We start from the raw sequence: 10,249 nt of genomic DNA, 5'->3' as shown, positions 1-10,249 counted from the left end.
TTTGCTTTAATGGATCATATTGGGCTTTAACGGACCGTATTAGGCTTTAACGGATCGTATTGGACATTAATGGATCGTATTTGCTTTAACGGACTGTATTGGGCCTTAACGGACCGTATTGGGCTTTAACGGACCGTATTGGGCTTTAACGGACCGTATTGGGCTCTAATGAACCGTATTGGGCTTACTGAACTGTATTGGGCTTTAATGAACTGTATTGGGCTCTAATGAACCGTATTGGGCTTTAACGGACCGTATTGGACATTAACGGACCGTATTGGGCCTTAATGAACCGTATTACCGTATTGGGCTTTGCCGGATCGTATTGGGCTGTAATGAACCGTATTGGGCCGTAATGAACCGTATTGGACCGTAATGAACCGTATTGGGCTGTAATGAACCGTATTGGGCTCTAATGAACCGTATTGGGCTCTAATAAACCGTATTGGGCTCTAATGAACCGTATTGGGCCTTAACGGACAGTATTGGACATTAACAGACCGTTTGCCAAACACTTATCCGATAAAAGGTGAATTCGAGAACACCTGTATAGTTCCATCCCATCCGGTCTGTATATCAAATACTAACTTATAAATAGGGCTGTAAACGAACCGAACGTTCAACGAACCGTTCGTGAACCGTTTGGCGGGAAGTTCGTTTATTTAATAAATGAACGAACATGAACAATTTTTTTTGTTTGTTTAGTTAAATGAACGAACATGAACAAGAGCTTCGTTCGTTCATTTATGTTCGTAAACGTTCGTTCATTTACTGTTCGTTTATATTCGTTCGTTTATGTTCGTTTATATATTAAATTTAATATATAATCTTTTATTTATTTACTTTGAATTAAAATAATATTTATTTATGTCCGTTTAACCCGTTCGCTTAGCTCGTTCATTTATGTTCGTTCGTTTACGTTCGTTTAGCATGTTAACGAACGAATATAAACAAACACGAACACACCTGATTTCTAAACGAACGAACACGAACACAAATATTTTCGTTCGTTTACCGTTCGTGTTCGTTCGTTTGTTCGGTTAAGTTAAACGAACGAACATGAACAAGCCACCGTTCGTGTTCGTTCGGTTCGTTCGTGTTCGTTCAGTTCGTTTACAGCCCTACTTATAAACGCTTTCAAACTATGAAATACATTTCGGGCAACTTTCAATTTATTTAACTTTTCAATTTTATTTAATTGATTAACTAAAAAATAATCTATTTTCATCCAACAGCTTGAATTAAAAATGCAAATATGCAATCAATGGCAATTGGCAAATCTAACGGCGGAGTTTCTGCCACCTTGGCAATCCGTATAAGTTAATTTCAATTTTGACTCTAATTTTTACCCTTGAAATATTGGCGCCATTTTTGGCGCTTAATTCATTTATTTTCCCTTTTCTTAAACCCTCTTGCACAACTTTTCATGACCTCCTTCCTTTTCCACAAACATACACAGATTTCCTTCCACCTTTCATCAATGGGGCGCGCTGGTGATGCTACCTCCAAATCCGTCAACGCAACTCGAGCCATAAACAGGGTGGAAGCAGATACCGCTTCTACTTCTCTCAAACGAGCAAAAAATGGCAGCGCTTAATGATCCAGTCGTTAAAAAGGCTACAGAGAAGTAATTAATCTATACTTTTCCATTATACGATCTTGGTTTCTGCTTTTCTTTGTGTTTTGTTTGTAACAGATGAATTTTTGTGTAGGAAGAAGCCATCAACAGGAAAAGAACAATCTGCAAAGAAAGTGAGGAAACAGAAAGACCCAAGTAAACCTAAAAAGCCACCAACTGCATTCTTTCTCTTCATGTAATGCCATGCCTTTTTATTCAGATCATGACTATGGTTATTCATGCTACTTACATGTGATTGATGGGAATGATTACTTGTTGTGGTGTAGGGAGGAATTTAGGGTAACATTCAAGGCAGCAAATCCAGATAACAAGAAAGTTTCTGTGGTAATCTTTGTACCTTAAACCCATTTGACTGCAAATTAAACCAGTTATAGCTTCTTGTGAGGTTCTTTTATGGTAATCTTTGTACCTTAAACCCATTTGTCTTTTATCTTGTGTTACCTAAAGGAATGTTCATTTTTGAAAATCAGGAAAAGAAGCCTTACACTGAAAGGGTAGCTGAGCTTAAAGAAGATTATCTAAATGCTTTGCAGACTCCAATTGATGCTGAAAATGCCTTTAAAAAAAATTGATGCTGAAAATGAAAAGGCTGTAAGTACCTTTTGATTCTGTATCTCTGCTATGTGTTATGATCACATGACCAATAACCAATTRTGGTATGCATTGGTTGATTCACAGGAAAGGGAATCAAATGATGATGATGATGGTGAWAAAGTARAGGAGGTTGAAGTGGTAGCTGATGATGAATAGAAAAGATTCTTGATATTGGTTTATTTTGTTCATCTTTTTTGTTTCCATCTTTAAAATCTTGTCATTTGTGTAGGCTAAACTAGAAATTTAATACATAACTCTTCATTACACCCTCTTTGTGTAAAACCAAGTTTGTTTGCTCTCTCTCCCTACACATCTACACATCAATAATTTAAAAAATAAATCTGGCCGTATTTTTTTTTAAAAAAATTAAATCTTTTTTAAAATATTATTTTTTAAAGAAAATATTTAATATATATATATATATATATATATTTTTCCGGTGGATTTATCCGCCGGTATTTTTTTAAAAAAATTAAATCTTTCTTAAAATATTATTTTTTTAAAAAAAATTAAATCTTTTTTAAAATATTATTTTTCCGGCGAGAAATGTTTCCGGCGGATTTTTTTTTTTTTTAAAATTAATTACTTTTTAAGTTAATCAAGATTTTAAAAAAAACGGGCGAAGATTTTCCGGCGGCTGTAATCCGCCGGAAATGGGAAAAATCCGCCGGAAAAGACACCGGAAAAACAATCACCGGCGCCCTTTTTTCCGGCGGCCAAATCCGCCGGAAAATCATTTTTCCAGCGGATTTCCGGCGGATTTGGCCGCCGGAAAAAGTGGGTTTTTTGGTAGTGAAAGAATTACCCCACACAATGTGACATTTCATAATGAAATCATATAAATTTCAGAAGGAAAAAAAATACCATACAATACATAATTCGAAAAAGTGTAGAAAGAAGGAAGACAAAAGAAACAATGAGAATCTACTTAATTATTCTTAAGATGACCTGAACTATGGCAAGAGAGAACAGGATGATAGCAGCTAGTAGAGCAATGATATTCCATGGACTACTGAAATATTTACGCTTCAACCATGCAATATTTCTGGGCCAGTAACCTTCGTAATAATGATTTAGTCTTTCCCACTGATCCATGTAATAGAACTCCTCGAAGACAAATTGTTTAGATATGCTGTTAAGCATCTTGGTAGCATCTTTGTTTGAACCTAAATTGTTGCTAAGGACTTTTGATTTTACCAACTTGGAAAGATCCTCCTTGGTATCGAGTAGCATATCTATGGCAGAAACATATGATGTAACGTAATCAGGAACTTCCGGAGTGCACTGTTCGTATGCAATTATGTTCCTCAAAAATAGCTCAGTGTTATCATCAACACACAGTGCGGGCATTCTAAGAGTACGGTTTCCCCAACACYWCCTAAAACATTCAAATCGAGACGAGCTAAAACTTATGGCCAATATCCAATTTGCATCTTTATTAGGCTTAAATTTCACCCCGGCCTTGTCCAGATCTAGAGCAGAGTGGTTAAGCATTTTTAATGTTGGACGGTTGGGCATTTCTAGCGGTGAACGGGTTGATAGGATATTAGTATCTCTTGGATGGAAATATTTTTGCAGAAGCCCAAGAATATGATGAGGCTGGGTTGTACTTGTAACATCATTATAATTGATTCCTTTGAAGGGGATAAGAAATTGTAAATGCCGAAGGACACCAGAAGTAAGCGAGTCTGTTTGTAAATTCGAAAGCGTGTGGTTGAAGATACCTTGAAGAACAAAGAAAGGGATCTGATTTTCTAACAACACCAGGTCACTGAAAATAGAATGTGTGAGGATAGCATTTCTAGAAGTGAAACGCTGACGTTCGTCCGATAGGAAAAGGAAACTGAGTATGAAACAAGCATCCATTACCATCATTTGTGCAAGTTCAACGTCTGTGTAGGTGATCATCCCACCATAACATTCCCTGATTCTKGGTATTGAAGCATTCACCCACTGCMAACATGTATCCAGTRTATGCCKTGGTGARGTATTTAAATGTTGTAATAGATGATGCAGATAAATCGTTTTCTTCTCTTCGAATTCTTGCAATGTTCTATCTTCTCTATGGAGAGGTCCAATAGAGACGACCTGAGGTTTGAAATAATCTGGCTCTGGATTTCGGACACTACTAGGAACCTTGTAAATAGATGGTGGAACTTGAGTAGAAAGATTCTGTCCCATTTCTTTACGATCAAGAAGAATTTGAACGTTGTCCGGAATGTTACTATTGTTTTGTTGTGTGCTGGGGTGCCACCATTTCGTTTTGTTTCTAGGTCCGGTTCTGTCTCCAACCTCGACATCCATATTTGCCATCGGATATGTTATATAGCTCAAATTCCGCTGTTATACCAAGTTTTACGGGTAAGAGGGTAACATGATTTGGTTAAGGAAAGGGTAATGAAAAAGATACAACACATACTGAGAAAGAACTCAATACAGTAAGGGGTAATCACTACAACAAAATCGGGTTTATAGGACACTCTCAATTTCTAAGCGTCCTAATAGACCTCTTTATAGGACTTGGTGTATAGAACCAAAAAATAAGGCGTTCTATCGAAAGGCGTTGTAATAAGTTTATATGACGTTTTTTGACGTCATAATAAGTTTTTTAGAGCACTTTTAGTATAATACATTCCATTAACAACTTTATAGGATACTATTTGAAAATTTGTCCTATAAAAACAAATGTCCTATAAAAAATTGAGTTTATAGGACAATTTATCAAAAGTGTCTTATAAAGTTGCTAATGCGACACTTTGTATTAAAATGTTCTAAAAAACTTGTTAAGAGTGCCAAAAGCGTCATATAAACTTATTACAACACATTTAGATATGACGTTTTTTATTTCGGTCTTATAAATTAAGTCCTATAAAGCAGTCTATTGGGACGCTTAGAGATTGGAGACGTCCTATAAACCCAATTTTATTGTAGTGAATTCTAATTGAATTTTAATTTATACTTTGGAAAATAACCGGTGGGAATTCAATTAATATGTTTGCAACTTGCAAGTAGTGATTTTTACCAAGAATATAAAAGTGGAGTTGTGAATTCCGAATCTTTTAAATAAGCTTAGACTTGTTTAGATTATTTTAAGACCAAACAAACATTAAGTTATTCATATGAGATTTAAACTAGTGAAAAAATTAATAATGTATATAAAGATCCACTATAATAAAATCGGGTTTATATGACACTCTCAATTTCTAAGCATTTTAATAGGCCTCTTTATAGGACTTAGTTTATAAGACCAAAAAAATAAAGCGTCCTATCTAAAGACATTGTAATAAGTTTATATGACGTTTTTTGATGCCGTAATAAGTTTTTTAGGGTACTTTTAATATAAAGCATCTCATTAGCAACTTTATAGGACACTATTAGAAAAAATGTCCTATAAAACAAATGTCCTATAAAAAATTGAGTTTATAGGACACTTTTTCAAAAGTATCCAATTGCGACACTTTGTATTAAAAATGTCCTAAAAAACTTGTTAAGACGCTCAAAAACGTCATATAAACTTATTACAACACCTTTAGATAGGRCGCTTTATATTTTGATCCTATAAATTATGTCCTATAAAGCGGTCTATTAAGACGCTTAGAGATTGATGGTGCCCTATAAACTCAATTTTGTTGTAGTGACATTAAAAATAAGACTTAAGAACATTATCGTAATTGAACTGTTTACAATTAAACTTTTATAATTTCTAACACTTTTATTTTTTAAAAATTCTGAATTTATTTAAGCGTTATCTTGTGTTTTTAATATATGTAAACAATAATTAGTCCGACACATTAACAAGAAACATTTCATTACCGATTCTTGTTCGTTTTCTTTTTCATCGTTCATAATTATTGAGTTTTAACTGAATTTCTAATTATTATATGATACTATCACTAAAAATCCAAGATTACAAATATATGGTATATGAGTACAACTTTTAAAAGTTATATATTTGAATTCATATAACTGACTAATAAACGTAATCAAACATGCAATAAACATCTCATTTTGAATATAAAGATTATAAAATATAACTAGAATAATTATTGAATTCTAACAAAATATTTAATTATTATCGTTATAAAATGATTACATTAATAACACTAAAATAAATTAATTCGTTATCAAAGTTAAACTTAAATTATAATAAAAGAAATTGAACTAAAGTTTATCTTTATAAAAAAATTATAATATTAAACCTAAAATAAATTACTTCGTTAACTAACCTAAATTAAATTATAATAAAAAAGTGAACTAATATACAAAGAAAGAACTTTTAAATTATTAGTCTGATACTGATATCGATAAAAAATCTTTACGGGGTCTTTAAATTCATATTTTATTTAAATATAAAAACGTGATCGTTTTCTCAAAATTATACAAAACCATAATATAAAATCGACAGAGATAAATGAAACATTAAAATCAGATGTATTCTGCTGAATTATGCGAGTTTGTTTCGTTTCTAGTTATATATAATGCATAAATTTAGGGTTTTGTTTTAGCTTTTTTAAGATAAATATTTAAATAAGTTTGAACACATTGTTATTAAGCTCAAAAGAATATCCGAAACATTCACATTATATTTTAATATATAGGCTTTCATTAATTTAAAAAACTAGGTCTTGTTTAAGTGAAAATATATGATAAACTAACAATTAATTAATTAATTAAAGTTTCACATAATAGCTAAACGGTTACAAGAAATGAAACGTTCATGTTATTTTGCTTGTAAAACTATGCTTTTCGTTAAAACTATTAACATCGTATATATGCAAATAAACTTAAAAATGATGTCGGGACTTGGTAGAGAAAGAAAATGGAGGAAAAAGCCAACACATACCTTCAAATTGATACCAACTTGAGACGACGAAGATTCCAATGAACTTTGATCACAACTGTCTGTTTCAATTATATTAGCTATCAATAATCAGATCCAATTTAAGTAGACGATTTTGTCAAGAGTTTGATGGATTTATTACCAATTGAAAATGTATATGCATGGCAAATTTGCTTGGGAATTGATTTAGAGAAAGAAAACTGCAAGCAAACTGTTAATAAGTATCCATCTAACAGAGAGATTTTGATGGATTCATAACCAACTATTAATATACATACCATTCAAACTAATATCAACTTATAGATTGAGAATGAAATGAAGCTTCAACAACTGCTCATAATTTTCTGTTGTAGATGTAATTGAAGCAACTCATGATAAGAATCCAATTTAAATAGAAATATTTTTTTGGAGCAATAAAATTCATAAAGAAATGGGATTGACCAAGACCAAGACCAAGAAGAAAAAAACTTACATGTGGAGGGAATAAATGTCCCTATAAATGTTCTGCTCAAAATTTGTATACCTGTAGCTAATTAATCCAATTTGAAAGACTTTCTTGTAGTAGTCTCAATGATTAAAATAATATAAGTCTGTTAATGTTGATAAGTTTGTGTAGAAAGTCATTCAATCCAATTAAAACAGACTGATCATAACTGAATATCCAATTGTAATCGGATCGGATAGATCCAAAATTTCAACATCCATATTCGATTTGTCGGTTCTTTGATAATAATCCAAAACCCAATCAAATTTAGCTGATTTAATCATATTACTATCCAACCAACTACTATCTAATTAATAAACATATAATTTTGATTAATAATATTTTACGGTGTTGTGTTGATATTTGTATGTAGTATATATTTTGTTAAGAAATAAGAAAAATATATGAATAATGGATTAAAATGGAAGGTCAATTGCTTGAAAATTGGATCAAAATATTGGATAGATCTAATCTTATCCAATGCATAACCAAGAGTAATATCTAAGTGATGAAACAAACATATCAAATCATCTATTAGATTTTATTGAATCGGTTTCCAACATTACATTGGATTGATTCGGATCGAGGACAAATAGATGACCGAATCAGATCAGATCAACCAAATTGTTGACAGATGTGATCAGATGGACCGGTCTCTCACTACAACAAAATTGGGTTTAAAAGACACCCCCAATCTCTAAATGTCACAATAGACTGTTTTATAGGACTTAATTTATAGGAGCAAAATATAAAGCGTTGTGATAAGTTTATATGACGTTTTTGGCCGTCTTAACAATTTTTTAGGACATTTATAATACAAAGTGTCGCATTAACAACTTTATAGGACACTTTGAGAAAGTGTCCTATAAACTAAATTTTTTATAGGACATTTGTTTTTATATGATATTTTTTCAAATAGTGTTCTATAAAGTTGCTAACGAGACGTTTTATATTAAAAGTGTCCTAAAAAACTTATTACGACGTCAAAAAACGTCATATAAACTTATTACAACGCCTTTAAATCAGACGCTTTATTTTTTTGGTCCAATAAACCAAGTCTTATAAAGAGATCTATTAAAACGTTTAGAAAATAAGAATATCCTATAAATCTGATTTTATTGTAGTATCTCCCATATTTTCAACGTGGTTGTGCTTGGTTTTTCTTTCCTAGTTTAGTTTAAGAAGTGATACCCAAAAGCTACGAAGTAATCTGCATGGTAGGAGCCCTTAATGGTGAACATAATATACTACCATATTTTTCTTCTAATGCTGTATATCAACCAATTATAATTGATAAACAAAATTCTATATTGTATATCAACCAATTTTAAATACAAATTATTTTTAGTTGATACATGCTGATATCAGTTTTGTACCAACATTACAAAAATAAAAGTTCAATGATCAACTACCAAAAGCTAAAGTTACATTGTTCAGTAGTCCATACTTAAAAAAAGTACACATATTTCACAAACCAAAAATGTCTCGTATTATTAAGAATTAGTTTAGACAAAATTATTGTTGGTGATCTCATACACTTGATTACAAATATTTTACTCAAACAAACAACAAAGATATGATGTGTCAAAAATAAACAACAAACAATGGACCTCGTGCATAATATTTTATATATCAATCATGTTATGTTTGGTATAATATTATGACCAATTTAATCAAAAGATGGTGCTTGATTGGTTTGAGCTTAACTTCAAAGGTCAAAAGTATCTGGATATCTCATATTCAAATCCAAAGAGAAATAAAAATCTCCTTATGGCCACGAAGGTTCAAATGCGATGACTTCGGATTATCTGTAAAACAGGTGATCATCCTATGATTAATTTACTTACATAACGAATTAGATATCCAGTTTAATAAAAAAAATCATAACCAATTTAGTTGGTTTTATTGATATGATGGTTTTTTAATTCACTACAAAATTAAGAGCCCCACCCACCTACCATTATTAAATATTCGATTAAAAACCCCAACTCGCTACAAAATTAGGAGCCCCACCCACGTAACATTACTAAATATTCAATTACAAACCCTAACTTATTGCTCTATCCTTACTATACGCTACAACAAAATCGAATTTATGGAACGTTCTCAGTTTTTAAACGTCTTAATAGATCTTTTTATAAAACTAAGTTTATAGGACCAAAAAATAAAGTTTCATACATAAAGACGTTGTAATAAGTTTATATGACGTTTTTTGACGTCGTAATAAATTTTTAGGACTAAAATGTTCCATTAGCAACTTTATAGGACATTGTTTGAAAAAATGTCCTATAAAAATAAGGGTCTTATAAAAAATTGAGTTTATGTGACACTTTCTCAAAAGTGTCCTATAAAGTTGTTAATGTGACGCTTTTGTATTAAAAATGTTCTAAAAAATTTGTTAAGACGCTCAAAAGCGTCATTTACACTTATTACAACGCCTTTAGATAAGACGCTTTATATTTTGGTCATATAAATTAAGTCCTATAAAACAGTCTATTGGAACACTTAGAAATTGTGAACGTCCTATAAACCCAATTTATATAGTTAAATATTCCATAGAACATATGTTATCTTAATATTATATATTTAATAACCTATAAAATTTGATAATTTTAAGAATCGGTTATTTTTTTCATCTATGATTTGTATTTATTATATTAATTAACATATATTTGTTTTATAATGTGAATAT

General features: G+C 31.3%; 1 protein-coding gene across 1 annotated transcript; it reads right to left on the bottom strand.

Moving 5' to 3' along the window:
* Positions 1-3,096: 3,096 nt before the first annotated feature.
* Positions 3,097-7,424, bottom strand: LOC112507145 (putative UPF0481 protein At3g02645). The gene is made up of 4 exons (XM_025111582.1): positions 7,352-7,424; positions 7,216-7,273; positions 7,077-7,135; positions 3,097-4,573 (listed from the first exon to the last, which is right to left on the bottom strand). Exons 1-4 carry the CDS (start codon positions 7,352-7,354, stop codon positions 3,158-3,160), a joined length of 1,536 nt encoding a protein of 511 aa, XP_024967350.1. The 5' UTR covers positions 7,355-7,424; the 3' UTR covers positions 3,097-3,157.
* Positions 7,425-10,249: the final 2,825 nt, after the last annotated feature.

This window comes from Cynara cardunculus, assembly GCF_001531365.2.
Source record: "Cynara cardunculus var. scolymus isolate 2C chromosome LG 2, CcrdV1, whole genome shotgun sequence".
Lineage (NCBI taxonomy): Eukaryota > Viridiplantae > Streptophyta > Magnoliopsida > Asterales > Asteraceae > Cynara > Cynara cardunculus.
The sequence above is the reverse complement of the archived record's forward strand: the minus strand, read 5'-3'. Positions and strand labels throughout refer to the sequence as shown.